General features: G+C 48.0%; 1 protein-coding gene across 2 annotated transcripts in view; it reads left to right on the top strand.

Annotated features, from left to right (window-relative positions):
- The first annotated feature begins 10,556 nt into the window (after positions 1–10,556).
- The window catches only part of RIMS4 (regulating synaptic membrane exocytosis 4), a 62,264-nt gene continuing 50,917 nt past the window's right edge, over positions 10,557–21,903 (top strand). For both annotated transcript variants that reach the window (XM_064276116.1, XM_064276115.1), the window contains exon 1: positions 10,557–10,653. In XM_064276116.1, coding sequence (XP_064132186.1) covers positions 10,557–10,653 — 97 coding nt within the window. The remainder of the gene's footprint in view (positions 10,654–21,903) is intronic.

Genomic DNA, 21,903 nt, shown 5'->3' with positions numbered 1-21,903 from the left:
GATAACATTGTGAAGTATGGGAATTCCAGAACACTTAATTGTGCTCATGTGGAAACTGTACATAGATCAAGAAGCAGTTGTTTGAACAGCACAAGGGGATACTGTATGGTCTAAAATCAGGAAAAGTGTGCATCAGGGTTGTATCCTTTCATCATACTTATTCAACCAGTATACTAAGCAAATAGAGAAACTGGACTATATGCAGAAGAATGTGGCATCAGAATTGGTGGAAGACTCATTAACAATGTGGGATGTGCAGATGACACAACCCTGCTTGCTGAAAGTGAAGAGGACTTGACCACTTACTGATGAAGATCAAAGACTACAGCCTTCAGTATGGATTACACTTTAACACAAAGAAAATAAAAATCCTCACAACTGAATCAATAAGCAAGATCATGATAAATGGAGAAAAGACTGAAGTTGTCAAGGATTTCATTTTACTTGGATTCACAATCAATGCCCATGGAAGCAGCACTCAAGAAATCAGACGATGTATTGCATGGGGGCAAATCTGCTGCAAAAGATCTCTTTAAAGTGTTGTAAAGCAAAGATGTCACTTGGAGGACTAAGGTGGCTGGCTGACCCAAGCCAAGATATTTGCAATTACCTCATGTGCATGGGAAAGCTGGACACCGAATAAGGAAGACTGAAGAATTGATGCCTTTGAATTTTGGTGTTGGAGAAGAATATTGAATATACCAGGGACCACCAGAAGAATGAACAAGTCTGTCTTGGAAGATGTACAGCCAGAATGTTCCTTGGAAGTGAAGATGGCAAGACTTCATCTCACCTACTTTGGATGTGTTATCAGCAGAGACTAGTCCCTGGAGAAGGACGTCATGCTTGGTAAGGTAGAGGGTCATCGAAAAAGAGAAGACCCTCAATGGGGTAGATTGACACAGTGGCTGCAACAATGGGATCAAACATAGCAATGATTATGAGAATGGCACAGGACCAGGCAGTGTTTAGTTCTGTTGTACATAAGGTCGATAGGAGTCGGAACAAACTCAAGGACACCTAACAACAACTGTAAAGAAAGTCTGCCTTGAGCATTATGATCTTTTAAGATTTATCTATATGGGATCAAACTGACAACACAAACTCAAAAGATTAGATAGGAAACTTAGAAGGCAGAGATTTATGTTAATGAAGGAGGAAAACTCAGTAAAGGAGAGTGAGAATGGTTGCACAACTCAAAGAATATAACCAATGGCACTGAATTGTACACGTAGAAATTATTGAATTGGTGTATATTCTGTTGTGTGTATTCTCAACAAGAAAAATAAAATAAATTATAAACAAAAATCCTTCCAATGCACCAGTCTTTCCTGACCATCCCAGATACTCAGTCTTTATTAATTACTCGTAATACTCATAGGTTATTTGGATGGGGTCACACATTAGCCCATAATTCTGCATGAGTTCAGTAGCAAGGATTAAGTTTATGCTGACTGATCCCCACGTCAGAGCATACAGTCCTCCTGAGGCAGGAGAGTTGTTGAATGCAAGGTGGGAGGCTGGATGGGAAAGACCCTTAACTGGGGCTGCTTCTGAGGGGGACAAGTTCAAGTGGGATCCTGGATGGTGATGAGGATAATGATTATGATGATTACTGATGATGGCTAATATTTATTGAGCTACTACTATGTGCCAGGCACAGATCTAATACCTCACATACTTTATCTCCCTACTGTCCTATGAGGTATATTATTATTTTCCCTGTTTTACAGATTAACATACTAAGCTTAAAGAGATGAAGTGACTGGCCCAGTGTCACAGCCAGTGACTTTTGGAGTTCAGATTCTAATCCATGACTATCTCACCCAAAGGAGTTAGTCATGGAAGAAGGAGAAGCACCCAAAACAAACTAGACTTATGCTGTCAGAGCTGGGGGGTGTGGGTCTTCAGCATCATCCACTCTCAGCTGCCTTTTTACATGTGTGGAAACTGAGGCCCCGAGGAAGAGAATGTCTTCCCCATGGTCACACCACAAGCTTGTGGCAGAGCAGGTCTTAATCCAGGGCTTCTAGTCGTCACTTGTCTCCTTCTTTTTGCTCTGGCTGCCATTGAGGGAATGTTAAGTTGCCTAGTGGGAGAGGGGGGATTCAGTAGGAAAAGGTGCTAGGTCCCTGAAAGAAGGGTCTACTTTCTCCACCCAGCTGGGGCCACTTTGGCTCAGGAGAGGAGGTGATGGCTTGGGAAACAGCAAGTGGCTATTTTGGGCAGCCTAACCTACTTCCCCACTCCAAGGAGGCTGGACAGTGAAACATGCTCCCATCCTGAGGGTGGTCCCACAAAGGGCTGCACCATCTTTTAGTCTGTTGCCAACTCATAACCATTCTGAACCTAACGCATGCTACCTGAGTCACAGACAACAGGAAATTAACATGGAACACTGACCCAAGTAACATATCTATACCTTGGTTATTCACTAATCATGCATACTGACTCATTTTTAGGGGAAAATGTACTTAACATTATCTTATTGCAAAATAATACATGCACATGGTAAAAAACAAAGAACTCACATCATACAAAAACAAAAAAACCAAACCCAGTGCCATTGAGTCGATTCCGACTCATAGCGACCCTATACGACAGGGCAGAACTGCCCCGTAGAGTTTCCAAGGAGCGCCTGGCGGATTTGAACTGCCAACCTTTTGGTTAGCAGCCGTAGCACTTAACCACTACGCCACCAGGGCTTCCTCACATCACACAGAAGGGCATAAAACAAAAGGCAGCAATTCGTACCTCAGTTCTCAGTCCTACTTCCCAGAGCAAACCACTATTAACAGCTTCCTATATATTGCTCCTAAAATTTGTATGACTATTCAAAGATATTTAAGTACGTACATTTATATCTTTTTGGATACAAACGGTATCATGCTATACATATTGTTCATATTTGGCTTTATTTAATTACATATCTGGTATATCAGGGCATATGGATCTGATCTCTTCTTTTTAATGACTGTGGAATTTCCTCAGAGGGATGTACCATAGTTAATTTGATGGGTGTTTAATTTGTTTCCAATTTCTTGCTGTTTATAAACAATGCTTCAACAAGCATTCTTGTGCATATTATCTTTGTGTGTATGTGCAAATATATCTGTAGAATAAATTTGTAAAAGTGGAAATGCTGAATTAAATGGTTTGTGGACTTAAATGTTTTGATAGATATTAACAAATTAATCTCCGAAGAGTTTACATCAATTAAGGTATACTCCCACCAACAATGTGTGGCTGTGTCTGTTTTCCTACTCCTCTCCCATACAGTTTATTTTCAAGCAATTTCATCTTTGCTAGACTGACAGGTGGAAAATGACGGCTCACTATTGTTTTCATCGACATTTCTTTCATTGTGAGAGATGTTGAATATCTTTTTGCCATTTATATGTCATTTGTATCTCTTTTTCTGTGAACTATATATTCGTACATTTTTTCCATTTCCATTTGGAGTAGTGGCCCTTTTATATTGTTTTGTAAGAACTCTTTACATATTAAGGAAATTCATCTTTTTTTTTTTTAAAAGCTTTTAAAAAACTTACTGTAGTTTTATAATGTTTTACTCTCTGATCACCAAACCAAATCCACACCGTCGAGTCGGTTCCAACAACATTGAGGGTCTGCCAGTACCGGTTAAAGTATGTGCTTCAGATGTGTGAATACACTTAACCATTACAGCAAGCTTTTGCAGTAGGTATGGCTGGGTGGTACACTGTTCATTCTTCAGCTCTCAGCTTACTGCGACATCTTCTTTCCTGACCCCCTCTCCTTGGTGGGCCTCCTCTTGCTCCTGGGGGCCTCTGAGCTCCTGCCATCTTGTTCTGCCCTCACTGCATTGTAGCTGTCACATTCCCTGTATGGGTACCCCGTGTGTCTGTGAGCTGCCTGAATACGGGGATCCAATCTTGGCCACTACTCTGTCCCCAGCACAGGAACCTGGCACAGACCACACACCCAGCGACCACTTGTGACAAAGAAGCGGCAGTAGCATGTCAAGGTTAAGAGCTTGGGCTCTGCACCCAGACTGCATACCCCACTTCTGTTTCTTACCAGCTGTGTGCCCTTGGAATGCTTCAGTGTCCCCAGCAGTAAAATGGAGCTAAAAAACCATTTCTACCTTATAGGTTGGTTGTGGTAGGCAGAATTAAAAACAAACAAAAAGACGAACCCATTGTCATCAAGCCAATTTCGACTCATAGTGACCCTATAGGACAGAGTAGAACTGCCTCATAGGATTTCGAAGGCTGTAATCTTTAAGGAAGCAGGCTGCTCCATCTTTCTTCCGCAGAGAGGCTGGTGGGTTTGAATCTTCAACCTTTTGGTTAGCAGTTGAACGCTTTAAGCACTGCACTACCAGCGCTCCTTTACTTCCGATAAGGCTAATTAGCTCTCATTATTCTTTCCTGCTTTCTCCAACATCTCTTGACAATTTTTATGTATTTATTTTTCCTTATGAATTGTAAAACCAGCTTGTCTAGTTCCAAAGACTCTTTTTCAAAAAAATTTTTTTTCATTATTTCTAAAAGGCTTTGATATCCATTATCCCATTTAGCCTTGAAACCACTAAATGAAGTCTGTGGGCGTATTTTTCAAATAAAGAAACGGGGACTTAAAAAACATGTGGTTTAGTATTGCCTGAGGTCACCCAGGGGGTTTCTGGTGGCCAGAATCCAACCCCCCTTGAGGTTCCTGCCTTCTTCTCCTAGGATTTGTGTGAGTGTCTGTGTGTGTGTGGTTGTTGGGAATCACTCAAGAAGAGTGACAGCCCTTGCTGCAGCGGCTACTGCAGGTGAAGCCTTGCTTTGGGGCAGCCATGACCGTCTGTAACAGAAGCCTGACTTCCTTCTTCTGTCTTCCTGTCGTCGCGGCTCCTCTTTCACCCTCCCCCATCTCATGCCCGCCTCTGGCTATTTCTTTCTTTAACTCTGCATGTCTTTCTCTTAGGTGTCCCTGTGTTTCTTTTCTAGTCTCTGTCTCTTTCTACCTGCGTGTCTCCTTCCTTCTCTGTCTTTGTCTGTCTCTCATCCAAAGTGGTGGTTGATCAGGGCAGAAATCACACCCCTAACCAGTTTTTTTCTTTTTTTTCAATCATAAATATTTACTCACCAAGGAGCCCTGGTGTCTCAACGGTAAAAGTGCTCACCTTCTTACCAAAAGTTCTGCAGTTTCATCCCACCAGCCACTCTGCTCCATGGGAGAAAGGTGTGGCAATCTGCTTCCCTAAAGATTTACAGACTTGGAAACCCTAAGGGGCAGTTCTACTCTGTCCTACAGGGTCGCTGTGAGTTGGAATCGACTCAGTGGTGATGGGTTTATTTACTCCCCAAATAGTAACTGAAGATACTGTGTATGGAGAAGTGAAGAAGGTGGGTTCCTGCCCCTTCCTCCCCCTTCCCACGCACACTAACTCCCCTGCCACTAAAGCACATTCAGTAATTTCCCAGAGGAAGAACAGAGGCTGGATATGATCGGAAGGAGGTAGCAGGAGGCAGTGGGCTGAGCACTGCACTGGTAACTGCTTCTGGCTCTGCCCTGACTCTCCCTGACTCTCTACATGACCCAGGACATATTCCTGCCATTTTGAGGCTTTAGGGTGTCCCCTGGCTGCTACATAACTGTACACAGCTCTCTACAGTTTCTGAAGTGCAGGTGCACTCATAGTCTCCATAAAGGAGGCAGGGCAGGGCTGTTCTACCCATCCGACGGGTCCAGAGAAGGCATAGGCTTTATCCAAGGTCACACAGGAAGGTGGTGCCAGAGGTGCTTAATGGCCTCTGCTATGAGCAGGACCTCGCCTGCTTTTAGTTCAGGGGTGGCCCTTCGTAAAGTGTTGGGTGAGAATTTGCTGAAATATACTGACAACTATGATGATGATGGTGATGATGAGGATAGCTAATGTAACAAGAACTTACTATGTGCCATGAAATGTACTAAGTGTTTTATACGTAATATCTCATTTAATCCCCTCCAAGCCCCATCAAGTAAGTACATTTATCAGCCCCATTTTATAGATTAAAAAACTGAGACACAGAGAAATTTAGTAATTTGTAAGAGAGATAACTACATAGCTAGAAATATCAGTGCACTCAAGATGGATGAGTGGATAGAAGAATAAATTAGTGGTTAGGCAGTTGCTTAGGGGATTTGGAGTTTATGAAAGAGCTTAATATCTCTAGTTCCCTTAGCTCCAAGTCCTGTATTCGCCACTAGAAGGCAGAGATCAATCCAAGAAAATACAAGGGTCCCCTCTCAAGCTACCCATCACCAGTCTATGTGGATGTAGACAAGGACAAATTCACACAGAGCAGACATTCATACCCAGTTAAGGAGGCATTCACACCGAACCGGGAGACAAACACATACATAAGCAGACAAGAACTGAAATTTTACATTGATATACCAACACAGACCACACAGTCCAGTTATACATGCACAGAGACACTAACAAACTTAGAGATAGGGCAGACATACAGAAGGACACACTAAAAATAGAAGACACAAACACACACCCACTCAAGCAGACAAAGACACACACACATAGATGCGGACGCATGGGTGCTGTGCACACAGAGCCAAGGACAAGACAAGGATGCATGTTGCATTTAAAGCTAGACTGGACACTCTTAATGCAAGGACACAAACATTGCAAGGACATGCTCAGAGACAAGGTCATCACCACACAAAGACAGAGATACACAGAAATACCCACCTATTCAAAGACACGGACAGATAAAGCACAGATAAATAGAGATGTTACACACGCGCGCGCGCACACACACACACACACACCCCTCTACCCCAGCAGGCAGAACAAAGACAAGGTCAGCCTTTCTCTCTCTGACAAAGCAGCAAACTTGACCATAGGTCCAACGTTAGCTTTTAGCTACACTTCAGCGTCTTTTCATTCTCTCTAGGTGAAAGGCACTCATTTGGGTCTTGCTAAATATGCAAATTTGGGGCCCACATCCCCCAGCACTACCACTTAGAGGAGAGAGGTGCTTGAAGAGGAAGGGCTCATTCATACCTGCTGTTTTCTCCTGATGTTCAGAATTCCTTCCTTATGCCTACCCGGTCCGTCTGTCACTGCTCAAGTTTCCTCTAAAACATTCTCAGAACCCAGCCCTCTCTGCCCCCTCCTCAGCCCAGGCCCTTGTTTCTCTCATCCAAGTGCCTAGCTCAGCCTTCCATCTGGCCTTGGGATCCAAGGTCCCCCACGCCTCTCCACCTCACGTGTCCACCTGGGCATTCTTTCACAGCCTCCTCTGCTCCTTCCCATTTTAATAATCAATGACCTTTGCCTTCCAGTCAGGACTTGTCTGATGAGAAGGGTGAAGGCAACACTCTGAATTCAGTCCAATCCATTCTCCCCTGAGCAGTCTGAGGGATTATCTTAAAATGCAAATCTGAAGGCATTGAATTTATCTTACTGATACATCCTCAGGGCCAAGACACACTGTCAAGCACATAGTAGGTGCCATTTTCACCCTGAAGCATCAATTCCCCAGGGAAGTCTTCCTTAATCCTCTCAGGCTGGGCTAGCCTATACACATACACACACAGAGAGACACACCTGCACTTGAGCACATGTACACACATGTGGCTATGCCTGCACACGGGTGGTACAGTCACATTATAAAGTGTATCTATCTATATTGTTGATGTTGTGTGCCTTTGAGTCAATTTTTGACTCATAGCAGCCTCATGTGACAGAGTAGAACTTCCCCAGAGGGTTTTCTAGGCTGTAATCTTTATAGAAGGAGATTGCCAGGTCTTTTTCATGTAGCGCCACTGGGTGGGTTCTAACCACTAACCTTTAGGTGAGCACCCATTTCACCACCAGGGCGCCTTATATCTATTTATATATGTATCTTTTATGGCACTTATCACAATCATAATCAAAGTTATTATAATGAAACAATTATATCACATTGTAATTAAATAATTATGGCATAATTATTTGTTAAATGTTGCCAAACTGTAAAGACCATGAAGGCAGGGGCTGGGTGTGTTTTATTCACCTCTGTATTCTTAGAGCTGGGCACAACTTTATTTAATGAATGAATCTATTAAGTACCTGCTGTAAAAAAAAATTTTTTTTTTTTTTGTATACCAGGCAAGGAGCTCTGGTGGTGCAGTGGTTAGATCACTTGGCTGCTAACTGAAAGGTTGGCAGTTGGAAGCCACCAGCTGCTCTGAGGGAGAAAGACATGGCAGCCTGCTTCCATAAAGATTACAGCTTTGGAAATGCTATGGGGCAGTACTACTCTGTCCTATAGGGTAGCTAGGAGTTGGAATCGACTCCAGGGCAACTGGAAAAAAAAATGCCAGGAGCTCTATATACATCTAATATTCACCTTGACTTGCAAAATGAATGTTAATTATTCCCACCCCCCTCTTTTTTTTTTTTTTGTGAGAACCCTGAGGGAACTTGCCAACGGTCCCACAGCTAGAAAAAGGACAGGCATTTGAACTTAATCAGGTACTATTCCTTCAACCACACTCCACCTGGCTGCTTTGCCCTTGGCATCCTCTACCTCAGTGGGTTGTCAATCCCAAGCTGGAAATTTGTCTTTGGTTCCCCAACCTTCCCCTTTCTGGATTCTCACTCCCCCTATCCACAATCTCCAGCATCCCTCCACTGTCAAACTTGTTCTTAGGACACATTGTTCACACTCAGGTGCAAGTAGCTGACAACTTACATCTTCTATGGGGAAAGGACATATTTAAGAATACTCAAAGATTTAAGCTTACACATCCAAGCCTCAGTGGTGGAATTTTAGACATTGGCCAACCAAGAAAGAAGAAAGCACACCAGGAAGTTGGCCAGAGGCTAACTCTGCTTCCCCTGGCTGCCTTTCTTCGTCTATACTCCCACTCCCAGGTGAGCAGGCAGCCTGGAGCACAGTGGGAAGAGCACCAGCCCAGGTCAGTCTGTCTCAGTTTGGCAACAGTTCTGTTCTGACATGCTACGAGGCTTTAGGCAGTCCCTTGCACTTTCTGGGCCTCAATTGCCCTCTCTCCCAGATGAGGGGGTTGAATGATCTTTAAGATTCCTTCCAGCTGTGGGTGTCTGCCTGACAGTTTTTTGAATAATAGTAGCTCACACTTGCAGAGCACTTACTGTGCCTCACATGCACTGGTCTAAGGACTCATTAACCCATTTGGTGATGACACCCACACGGGTGAGGCATCATCCCCGTTTTACGACAGAAGAAATTGAGGCTCAGAAGTGGTTAATTCACTTGCTCAAGGTCACTGCTCCATTGTGGTATAAAATATTACCCCCAAACCTTAGTGGTATAAAACAACAACCATGTATTCCATGGCCCTGAGACGGTGTGTTCATCTGAGTGCGTCTGAGTGTCTGTGCGTGAGTCTGAGGATGTCTGTGGGTATATTTGTCAGTGTTCGTGTGTGTGAGTTTCAATGTCTGTGTGTGTCAGTGTTGAGGGTGTTGACACCAGGGGGTGACTCTGAGCATCTCTGCCTGTGCCTGTGTGAGGGTCTGGGAGTGTGTTCATCTGAGTGTATGAGTGTCTGTGTGTGAATCCCAGGTGTATCTCTCAGGCTGTCTGTGATTAAGTGTGGGGCATGAGAGTGTGTGTGCCTGTCTGAACATCTTAGTGGGTTTGTGTGGGATCTGAGGGTCTCTGTGGGGAGGCTGAGTGCTGAGGGTGTCTGCCGGTCTCTGTAAAGCCAGGCCTGCCAGTGTCTCTCAGTGTGAGACCCAGGGTCTTCGTGGGTCTCTGTGTGCAAGTCTCTGAGTGTCTGTGGATTTGTTTGTCCAAGTGTCTATGAGTGAGTGACTCTGTGGGTGTATCTGTGTGTCTGTGGCTGTCTGAGGGTCCCTGTGTGAGTCTGAGGTGTCTGTGGTGAATTTTGCAGAGTGAATGTAAAAGTGTAGGTGCCTGTTTGAGCCTCTCTGTGGGTTCCCGTGAATCTGAGGGTCTCTCTGTGTGGGCGGCTGAATGCCGAGAGGTCTGTGCCTGTCGCTCCTAATGTGTCCCTTCTGAGTGTGTCTGTGTCCCTGGGTGAGGCCGGAGTGTGGGGGCTGGAGGCAGAGGGTCGTGGGGGGGCACCACTACAGGCCCGGGGCACAAGCAGCGTGGCCCCGCTCCTCCTCCGGGCACATACACCTGCCGGGGCCTCCAGGGGGGCGGCCGCCCCAGCCCTCGGGCCCCCCGCCCGGCCCGCGCCCCCTCCCCCAGCGGCGCCGATTGGCTGCGGCGCTGCTCCGAGCCCGCCCCTGGCGGCCGGGGGAGGGGGGCGCCGCCGGCCTGAGCGTGCTGCGCCGCTGCCGCCACCGCTGTCGCCGCCGCCGCCGGTAGCATCGCGCGCCTCGGGCTCCGCGCGCCGCCAGCTCCCGGCCCGCCCGCCGCCCGCCTCCCGGCCCCGCCGGCCCGCCGCGCCGCCAGCCCCGCCGCGGAGCCCCGGCCCGGGCCGCCGCCACCACGCCACGCGCCGTACTCCGCGTCAAGAATGGGGCGGCCAAGCTGCCCAAGCCGCCCGCCGCCGCCGCGGCCGAGGGGCCGGGCGCCGGCGCCGGCATGGAGCGCTCGCAGAGCCGCCTCAGCCTGTCCGCCTCCTTCGAGGCGCTCGCCATCTACTTCCCGTGCATGAACTCCTTCGACGACGAGGATGCGGGTAAGCCCGCGTCCCTACTCCGACGCCTGGGGGGTGTCCCGGGATCCAGAGCCCGAGGCCCTCTCCCGGACCTGGTGCGCCTGGCCACTCTCTCCTCCCCAACTGCCCTGGGCGATGCGCCCCCGGGGTCTCATTGCCAATGCACGGCACCCCAGGGTCTCTAGGATGAGCTCTCTTCTGGCCCTCCCCACTACCAGGGACCCTAGATCATCTGCATTCACCCCTTGCCCGCAGGTGGGCCCTTTGGGTCCCCTGGACTCAGCTCTCTCTACTCACCTGCACCCACAGGATGCCCCCTGCCTTGTTCCTAGGTCCGACCTGCCACCCTCCCTCGGCTTTCTGTGTCTGCTCACTCCCCAACCCCCCGGGCTCTGGCCGCCCCACCCCTGGGTCTCTGACGCGCCCCCCGCCATTGGGGGTGGCGCGCAAACCTCATCTCTCCATCTTTGTCTTGGCTGCATCAGAGGCTCCCTCCCGAGACCCCCGCCTCCGGCGCCCAAGGCCTTGAGCGTCCCCATTTCTCCTCCCCTCCCCCCGACTCCGTACCCCACAGACTGGGGCTCCGGACTCCAGGTTTTTATCAGACTGGGGCCCACCGGGGGGAACCGGCCAGGTGACAGCCTTTCCTCCCTTTTCCTACCTGCTCTTCCGGGAGAGAGGTGTAGGAGGGTACCAACTCTGCACTTGCGGGCCCTTAGGGCTGCGTCCCTGACCCGAGGTGCTCCTGTCCCTGGTGTATCCCCTTCTGGGTGGCCTGAACCCAACCACCATCCAGCGGAACCTCCTGTTCCCAGGCCTGAACACAATCTCTGCCAGAGCCCAAGGGGAGGGGAAACCTGCTCTTTGGGGCTCTGGGACCAGCTAGAAGGGGAAAACTGAGCCTTCTAGATCTGGTTCTGGGGTGAGAACGTGAATCCTCTAACAGGTGGGGAAGCTAGAGGGCTTGGGTGAAAGTTCCCCAAAGAATGCCAGATTTGGAGTCAGAATCAGATTCCAGTCTTGAGTCTCTGTTTATTAGCTGTGACCTTGGGCAAGTCATGCCACCCCTGAGCCTCAGTTTCCTCATCTGTAAAATGGCGATGACAGTGCCTCATACACAAGGGTCTATACAGTGTGAGGGTGGAGTTAAAAGTGTTTTGTAAGCTGAAAATTTGAAAGTATTTGAATTCAATAAGGGGACAAAAAGGAGAGAGGTGTATGTAGGGGGAGGAGCAAGATGGTTTCACAGTCACTTTAGAGACTCTGATGAAAATAAGGTTTATCTCTCTCTCAAAAAAAAAAAAAATGCCAACATCCACCATCTACAAAATTTTGCCCACAGTTTTAGGGAGTTCATGAGCCCAGGTTTAAGACTCCCAGCCTGCAGGGAACCTTGCCTGATTAACCTCGCTACCCAGATAAACCATGGGATGGGGCAGTGGCTGATAGGTGGGTGATGGTGGAAAGGGGAGAAGGTTCTCCAGAAGAATCTGTTGGCCAGGTAAATTAATGGGGGTTCGTAAAGTAGACCCTATCAGGCCTGTATTGCTCTTGGCCTGGAGATGGGAGTGGGCTAAGTAAGGATGGTTACTGTAAAGCCTGTCTTGATTCCCATTGCACAGAAAAAAGAAAAAGCAACTGAGACTCAGAGGCTTAACTTCCCCCTTGATGTAGCTAAGGGAGGTTGTATTATGATTTTGCACACGGCAAGGTGAGGAGGAATGGGGTGGCTCCATTGGAACAGAATCCGAGATAGGCAATGAGGCAGGCCTGGGGTCTGGGGGAGGAGCAGCTGCACAGGGAAATGGGACAGGAAGCCCCCCTGCCCCAGTTTAGGTCAGCTGGCTTCCACTCCTCAGGTGATGGCCAGGCAACTCTCCTGAAGTTCACCAGGCCACTTGGTCTCAAGTGCCAGGCTGGGTGGAGCACGGGTTTTTAGGAGTCTCGGAGGCAGGTACCATTTGTTGTTTCTCTGAAGTTATGCTCCGTGTCATGGTCAGACACCTTGGTTATTATGCAGGCTGCAGGTGACTGGCTCTGCTTTCACTTAATTCAGAACAGATAGCTAGCTTCAGGGAGCATTGGAGATATTTGTAAAGATCCACCTGATGGTTTCTTCCAAAGGGTTTCTTCAAATCCTGAAATGTTTCACTTGGAAGAGATCTAGAAATCTTCATCTAACCCCTTCTCGTCCCTGAATGGGTGAGAAACTGAGGCCCTGGGGTGTGTGTGTGTGTATGTTCGTGACCCAAGGTCACCTAGTGAGGCAGGCAGAGAGCTGAGACTAAAATCAGGTTTCTGGTTCTCTTTGCAGTAAACCAGTAGCCCTCCCTCTGCAAGAGGATTGGGAAAAAAAAAAAAAAAGCCAAATTCTCACTGTGTAGAAAATGGTTCCCAGGTGAGGAGGCCTCGGGGAGCTGCTGGCAGCCAGAGTTTGGTTTGGGCATCTCGTGCTTACTGTCTCTGCTCATTTTGAGGGATGCGTCGAGTTGGATGGGGGGAGGTGAAAGTCAAGTTTCATTTCCGGCAGAATAATGAGTGTCTGGTAAAAATCGGAAGTAGGGAATGCTGTCTTGGTGCTTCATTCCCTTGTTCTTCTCAAAGTCATTAATTTTCACCTAAAGAAGCCTTTTGGATTCATTCTTTTAGGGCAGCACCGTGCTGAACTAATTTCTAAAACCGGTTTGAATAGCCTCTCAGATACTGGACAGGACACAGCTTCCTGGGAGGGTCGTCACAAATGGCCTTGCTTGCCCTTCTTTTTCCCTCCCCTTGTCCACTTAATGCCCCTCTATCCCTGATGGCTCCATCTCACAGGGGTGTCCATGACGAGCCTCTGGCTCTTCCAGGGGCCTCCCCTTTGCTGCTGCTTCCCACCCATGTGAATGCATCTTTTCCACCATCCTGATTGAGCCACAGCCATCTTCAGGGTCTACATGCTGCTCTTCAGCTAGTTTCCTGAGAAATGGGGCGAGAGGGAGACTTTTTCATTAGCCTTAAATGGGCCAGAGCACTCTCCTGCCTTGGGCTTGGGGCCCTCTGAACGTTGGTGTGGCAAAGGCCACCACCCCGGCCTCCCATCCCTTTCCAGCCACCCTGGGGCACAAACCATTGCAGGTTCCTGGAATTCCTCTTAAGGGGCATCTTCCCTTATACACGCTGAACTGATTTCTTACGTTGCTTTTGCCCCTTTTCACCACGATGCTGGGGCTGTAGAGAGCCATGCAGTCAGGGACATGTTGTGTCTACGTCTTTGATTGCTGAGCCTTGCTGAGGTTAGTTAGGCTTATAATTAGGGAGGGTTTCTGGCATGGAGGTGGATATGTGACCTCAGTTTTATCATCTGTATAAGAAAGAAAGTAATAGCATGGACTGCCTAGGGTCAACATTTTAAAAATGTTACCTTGTGCTAGACATCCTCCTAGGTCCTTTAAATATATTATTCTAATTCGTTCCACATAGCAACCCCATAACATTAACATCCTGCTAACATCCCCGTTTTCAGATGGGAAAATTGAAGCACAAAGATAGTAAATTCTCTCAAGGTCACTCAGCCAGGAAGTGCAGGCGTTAGGATTTGAACTTGGGCAATCTGACTTAAGCATCTGTACTCTTAATTATTATGCTATTTATGCTATGCAAAGTGCTTATCACAGTACCTAGCACAAGGTAAGCTCTCAGTACACGTGAGCTATTATCTATCTTATTACCAAGTAAGAGCTGTGTCTGAGCATGACTGTAAGAAGAATCTGTGGGTTTGGGGAGGGGTGGAAGCCTGATCTCAAAATGTTTTATAATTTTTGTAGGTGATTATTATTACACTGTTATAGTTATTAAGGCACCGCTGGGCTCCCCTTCTTGGAAATGGTTTAATGATGGGGATTTGGGGGCCTTCTGTGGTGAACAAGAGAGTGGAGAGCATTCTAGCTACCCCTTTCCCTGATCTTCCTTAATAGTTCCATTTGCACCACATTATAGTCCCAGCTCTGCCTCTTGGCCTTTGGAGCACAGCTGGGAAGTAGGGGTGTCTCCAGTTTCCAGAAAATGTCAAAGAGGGGTGTTACATTGGGGTCTGGAACTGAGGATGCTGTTCCTGAGCCTGACTGAGTGGTTTCGGCGTCCAGTTCTCCCCCGCCCAGGAGAAGGGCGGAGAAGCTGGAGCAGCCAGCTCGGATTTGCCCATAGGATGCTTTGAGGGAGCGCAGGGAGGAGGTTGCCATGGCAACAGGGGCCGGCTACCGGTCCCTCTCCTAGCAGTGCGGGCCACATCTCTGGGCTGGAAAGCCCTTCATGGCACCGCCCCCTTCTGCTCAAGCCGAGTCTGAGGGTGGGGGCATGGTGAATGGGACCCATAATTTAGTACCATGGCTCCCCACCCCCTAATTCTGACAGAGGGGAAATGGAGGGGATTGTCTGAGTTACTTCTCCTGGGTTTTGGAGTGGAGATACCCATATCCTGCCAGACAGATCCTGGCAGGGGGAATGAGAGCCCAATTCCCACCCCCAGACCCAGGCACCTGGAATGACCACACTGGAATTCTTTCCCTCTCCCTGCCCTCTCACCACCCCCAATTCACTCCATTTGGCAGAGTTTTCTTTCCCAGAACAAGTGCTAACTTTTGTCCTTGAAATTTGACCCGAGATTTTTCTGGGAAACAAAACGTCCTACTCTCCTCCGGAGATGGTGGGAATAGTCCTTCAGCCCTGGAGGGCGACTGAGGCTAGGGGGTGGGGGGGATGGTGACGGGGAGGCCTTAGAATATCCTTCTGGATCGTGGCTACTGACGGGCAGGAGGTTGGGGTTTTGAAGCCTCTGTTCCCACCCTCACCCCCAGGGCAGCCCACTTCCAGCCCCCCCTCCGCTCTGCCCCCCCTTTTCACTAAGTGCTGTGGTCTCCTTTCTGCCTTGGGAGCTGGGCAAAGCTCTAGATTTAGATAGCTGAAGCATGGTAAAAAAATTGAACTCAGTTATTCCCATAATTTAAGACTGGGGCTGAGAGCGTGGACCCAAACTGCTTTATTTTCATTAAATTATTCTGAGGGAATTTTCTCAGAAAAACCAAGTAGTTGGGGATCCGCTGCTTCCCTCATTATATAGATCATTGGACCAGTATCTGCTTTGATGCTGTGAGAGCACTTTCCTTAAATTGTCCCTCCTTAAGGCACGCCTCCCCCCCAAGCTTCCAGACTGGAGGCTCAGGCTTCCTGGGTGTTTGCAGCTGCCAAAGGCCCACCTGGTTGTTCAGTGGGAAGGGAAAGGAGGGGGTCCATTCACCCAGTCTCCCTCTGAGGATGAGGCCCCACCTCCCTACCCCACCCACCCCAACTCCAGTGGCAGAGCCCCTAGTAACTGAGGGCCAAGTGAGCGGGCGGGGCGGAAGTTTGGAGGAGAGGGAGAATATAAGAAAGCCTCCACCCTCGGACTGACCTTCTCTCCTGTGTCAGGACCTTTCTTTTACTTTGCTTCCTCCAACATCTTTTCATTATGGTCGTAACAACCATCACTTCAGCATATCTTTGAAAAATTGTTGAATAGGTGGCCCTTTTGGCGAATATGCTCGAAGGGTACAATAACCCTCCCACTATAATCTGCAACCCCACCCTCACCCCCCAAGGCTACGCATGCCCCCTCTTACTGTAGTGGAAAGATAACTGAGCTTGGATTTGACTCCACTTTGAACCTAGGCCTGGCTTAACCTTTCTGGGCCTCAGTTTCCTCATCTGGGAAAAAAAATTCTCATCTGAGAATTACCCTCATTGGGGCATCTCTCAGGGTGGTAAAAATAAAATTAAAAGGCTTGCTTGGTGCTGGCTCCGTGCTGAGTGCTTTCTGATCGCATTTCAGCCTGTGGCAACCTGAAGGGGTAGGTACTGTTGCAGATGTACCCATTTTTCAGATAAGGCAAGCCAGGCAACTTGGAGTGGTTTGTGGCCTTCCCAGATTGCCCAGCTGTGATTCAAATGCAGGTGCCCCTGACTGCAGAGGCCACCTTCTGCTTCTGGGCATGCGATGAAATCCCGGGTGGGAGAGGGGCGTGCTTGTGCTGTCACAGCCAGCAAGTGTTAAGAACCAGGCTGCTGTTCCTGTTCTGATGTGTCCCCTCAGGGTCCACCACCCCGCCACAGTCCCCTCCCCAGCCTGCTCGAGTTGGTTCCTGGCCATCAGTTCCTGGATGGTCCTCCTCACACTCCATGGCGGCTGTAGCTACCTGGCCTCCTTGAAGAATCCAGTTGTCTGCCCTGGCCCTGGGGGCCGAGCCGTCACCTGCCTCTCCAGCCCGATGTAGGCCAGGCCTGGATTATATTTAACGCTGTGCTATTTCCACTTGACAGCTCCCTAGCACCATCCCCCCCTCTTTCGTCTTCTTCCCTCCTCCCCTTCTGATTCACTCGGAAACTGACGAGGCTGATGTCAGCGCCTTATTCTTAGCCCCCGTAATTGTAACTGCATTTAGCAGTGCGCACTTCATTAACAGTTTCTCTGATGGGGGAGTGAGATAACTGGGTGGCTGGGCAGGGACACAGGTGGGGTGGGGTGAGGCAGATGCTGCAGGACCCTGGCCAGCTCCCTTCTCTTCCATTGGGTGGATTCCAGCCCTGGTTCCAGGCTTTCCAAGACTGGCAGTTTTGGAAGGACCCTTGGAGAACATCTAGTCCAGTCGCCTCATTAGGCAAGGAGGGAAACTGAGGCTCAAAGAAGCAGAGCGTCTTGCCAAAGTCATACATTAAGGGTCCAAGGCTCTGGCCTCTGAGTCCAGGTTTTCTTCTCTGGTGTTTATATTCATTCAACTATTATTTAATTAGCTGCTCAGTGCCAAACAGCATTCTAGGTGCTGGGGATCCTTTGGGGAGCAAGACAGGAACAGTTTCTGTTCTCATGGAGTTATGTTCTAGGGTGGAGGATATAGACATTGAATAGGCAAGCAATTAGAAATAAATAATTTAAGATTGTGTTAAGTGCAGTGAAAATAAAACAGGGTGATGTGTTAGGAGATGATGTTAGGGAAGGTAGTCAGGGAAGGCTCACTGAGGTGGTGACAGGAAGCTAGCAGTGGGAATCTGAGGGGGAAGAGTGTTCCAGGCAGAGGGCACAGCTAGTACAAAGGCCCTGAGGTGAGTGTGAGTTTGGGACTTAGCGAACAGAACGGAGACCAGTGTGGTTAGAGGGAATGGGTGAGGGGGAACAAGCCAAAGGGCTAAGCAGGGAAGATCATCTCCGCCTTGTAGGCAAGGATGAGGAGTGTCAGGTGGGGAAACGAGGCCCAGAGAGGGAAACGGGAAAGTCCCCCAGATGGCACAGTCAGGGAGAGGCCAAGAACTCAGCCTCTTGAGTCCCTGGGTTTTTTTTTTTTGTTGTTGTTGTTTAAAGGCACAGGTGACTGACTGTGCCTTTAAATGTATAACATGGCTTCCTTTCACATTGTAGCTGGGAGTGGAAGGTACTGTGGAGTCTGGGGCGGAGCTCTTTCTGCCCCCTCACCTCCTGTCATCTCACCCTGCTTTGTATTTTCTCAGCCATGTGAAACCCTGGGAAGACTCCATAATAAGGCAGAAAGAACTTGGCTTTGGAATCTGACAGACCTGAATTTTCACCCTGCCTCTGCCACTTTGCATCTACCAGCTGATCCTTGGAAACTCTATGGGGCAGTTCTCCTCCGTCCTATAGGGTCGCTATGAGTCAGAATTGACTTGACAGCAACAGGTTTTTTTGTTTGTTTTTTTCTGCATCTTCTAAATTGTGTGGCCTTGGGCAAGTGGCTTCACTTTTCTGATCCTCAGTGTCCTCATTGTAAAATGAGGCATATTACTAGTAAGTACTTCAAAGGGTAATTGTGAGGAATAAATGACACAATGAACAATACTCGCCTAGCGCAGGGCTGGACACAGAACGGGTATGGAATTAAGGTTTCCTCAGTTATGAGGACTAATGAGGTAGTGAATTTGATGCTTGACACATAACCAAAGACCAAACTCACTGCTGTTGAGTTGGTTCCGACTCGTAGCAACCCTATAGGACAGGGTAGAACTGCCCCATAGGGTTTCCAAGGCTGTAATCTTTACAGAAGCAGACTGCCACATCTTTCTCCTGTGGAGCAGCTGGTGGGTTCGAACCACTGACCCTTTGGCTAGCAGCTGAATGCTTAACCACTGAGCCACGAGAGCTCCTCAATGCTGGCACATTAAAAAAACCCAAACCTGTCGCCGTCAAGTCGATTCCAACTCATAGCAACCGTATACGACAAAGTAGAATTGCCCCGTTACAGTTTCCAAGGAGTGGCTGCTGGATTCGATCTGCCGACCTTTTGGTTAGCAGCTGAGCTCTAGTAGGCATGAATTCAGTGGTACCTGCTGCAGCTATTGTTGTGGTTGTTGTTATTGTCAGTTTTACTGGACTAGAGCAGTGCTTTTCAAACTTGAAAGACTATCAGAATCATCTGGAAGGATTGTTAGAACACAGATTCCTGGGTTCTACCCCAGGCCAGGGTTTCTCCTTCAGTGCTATGGGGTGGGACCTGAGAATCCCAGCTTTACCAAGTTCCCAGGTGATGATGATGCTGCTGGTCTAGAGATCCTTGCCTTACAACCACTGGGTTAGAGAAAAAAGGCTAAGGGAAATTAAGGAGCTTCTCATACTTGGGATGTCTCCTGGCTACCTATGTATTAGATGCCGGGACATTGGGTGCCGTATTCAGTACCTAGGAATAGTCTTCAGGTGCTCCTGTTTCCGTCACGTAGTCTCTGATCCAAATGAGCGTCAGCTGCTGCCCTGCTTTGCACCGTGTTTAATGTGCAGGGCCCCATCTATCCTTTTAGAAGTCATCTGTACAAATGATAAATGAGTTGACATGAATAACACATTAGGTTATAATGTCCTTTCTTGAGATATTGGATTCAGATGGCTCAGGGGGATTCTAAGGGGTACAGGTCTAGTACTTTCTGCCAGAGGGAACTGGATTTGGTCCTTTTTCTGATTAGGGAAAGGCAGAGCTCTGTGTTAAAACCATGAAGATCATTTGAGGACAAGCCTCTAGTAGGAAGAAGTAAATCAAAGACTCATCAACGTAAAGGGCCACAATGCTGGGAAATGATACTAAGGGAGCTTACTGAGTCAGGTTATCTGGATGTTTCTAAGAAAGGGGTCCCTGGTACTTTTCTAGGCAAAGGTTGGGATCTAACTCAGATGGGAGGCAGGGGGCCAAACCTTATGATTTGATGCGATTCCCATCCAGCCTCATAAAACCCAGAGTCGGAAGACAAAGGGATTTAAAAATAGCTTCTAGGTAGAGCTTATCTTTTTTTTTTTTTTTTAATTTTTATTGTGATTTAAGTGAAAGCTTACAAACCAAGTCAGTCTCTCATACAAAAACTTATATACACCTTGCTATATACTCCTAGTTGCTCTCCCCCTAATGATACAGCACACTCCTTCCCTCTACTCTGTTTTTGTGTCCATTTGGCCAGCTTCTGACCCTCTCTGCCCTCTCATTCCTTCTCCAGACAGGAGCTGCCTGCATAGTCTCATGTGTCTACTTGATCCAAGGAGCTCACTCTTCACCAGGATCATTTTCTATCCCGTAGTCCAGTCCAATCCCTGTCTGAGGAGTTGGCCTTGGGAATGGTTCCTGTCTTGGGTTAACAGAAGATCTGGGGACCATGACCTCTGGGGTCCTTCTAGTTTCAGTCAGACCATTAAGTCTGATCTTTTTACAAGAATTTGGGGTCTGCATCCCACTGCTCTCCTGCTCCCTCAGGGGTTCTCTGTTGTGTTCCCTGTCAAAGCAGTCATTGGTTGTAGCCAGACACCATCTAGTTCTTCTGGTCTCAGGCTGATGTAGTCTCTGGTTTATGTGGCCCTTTCTGTCTCTTGGCCTCATAATTACACTGTGTCTTCGGTGTTCTTCATTCTCCTTTGCTCCAGGTGGGTTGAGACCAATTGGTGCACCTTAGATGGGCGCTTGTTAGCATTTAAGACCCCAGACGCCACTCTCCAGAGTGGGATGCAGAATGTTTTCTTAATAGTATTTTACTATGCCAATTGACTTAGATGTCCCCTGAAACCATGGTCCCCAAGTTCCCGCCCCTGCTACGCTGGCCTTTGAGGCGTTGAGTTTATGCAGGAAACTTCTTTGCTTCAGGTTTAGTCCGGTTGTGCTGACCTCTCCTGTATTGTGTCTTGTCTTTCCCTTCACCTAAAGTAGTTCTTATCTACTATCTAATTAGTGAAAACCCCTCTCCCTCCTCCCCTCCCTCCCTGCTTTCGTAACCATCAAAGGATATTTTCTTCTCTGTTTAAAGTATTTTTTGAGTTCTTATAATAGTGGTCTCATACAATATTTGTCCTTTTGCAACTGACTAATTTCACTCAGCGTAATGCCTTCCAGATTCCTCAATGTTATGAAATGTTTCATGGATTCATCATTGTTCCTTATCGATGTATAATATTCCATTGTGTGAATATACCATAATTTATCTGTTCATCCATTGACGGGCACCATGGTTGCGTCCGTCTTTTTGGTCTTATAAACAGTGCTGCAGTGAACATGGGTGTGTGTGTGTCTGTTCGTGTAAAGGCTCTTATTTCTCTAGGATATATTCCATGGAGTGGGATTGCTGAATCGTATGGTAGTTGTATTTCTAGCTTTTTAAGGAAGCACCAAATCGATTTCCAAAGTGGTTGTACCATTTTACGTTCCTACCAGCAGTGTAGAAGTGTTCCAGTCTCTCTGCAACCTCTCCAATATTGATTATTTCGTGTTTTTTTGGGTTAATGGCAGCCTTGTTGGAGTGAGATAGAATCTCATTGTAGTTTTGATTTGGAGCTTATCTTAAATGGATGGGAAATACTCCTCCAAAGGGGCGACTCTAGGTATGAGAAAAGCACGAGCTTTGGAGGCACGACCACCTGGGTTTGTTTCTGCTGCTTCCAGCTGTGCACCTTGACCAGGCTATGTCACTTCTCTGGGCCTCAGCTTCATCCTTTACAAAATGGCGTGAATGATTCCCACCTTGTGAGAATTAGAGATGATGTAAGTACAACACATAGAAAGCATCCAAAAAATGGTACCTGCTGCCTTTACTGTGGAGTCCCTGGGGGGTGCAAACGGTTAATGTGCTCAGCTGCTTACTGAAAGGTTGGCGGCTCAAGTCCACCCAGAGGCTCCTTGGAAGAAAGGCCTTGCAATCTAATTCCAAAAAATCAGCCACTGAAAACTCTATGGAGCACAGTCCCACTCTGACAGACATGGGGTTACCATGAGCCCGAGTCGAGTG

The sequence above is a fragment of the Loxodonta africana genome, chromosome 24, assembly GCF_030014295.1.
Source record: "Loxodonta africana isolate mLoxAfr1 chromosome 24, mLoxAfr1.hap2, whole genome shotgun sequence".
Lineage (NCBI taxonomy): Eukaryota > Metazoa > Chordata > Mammalia > Proboscidea > Elephantidae > Loxodonta > Loxodonta africana.
This window is presented reverse-complemented; position numbering and strand designations above follow the sequence as displayed.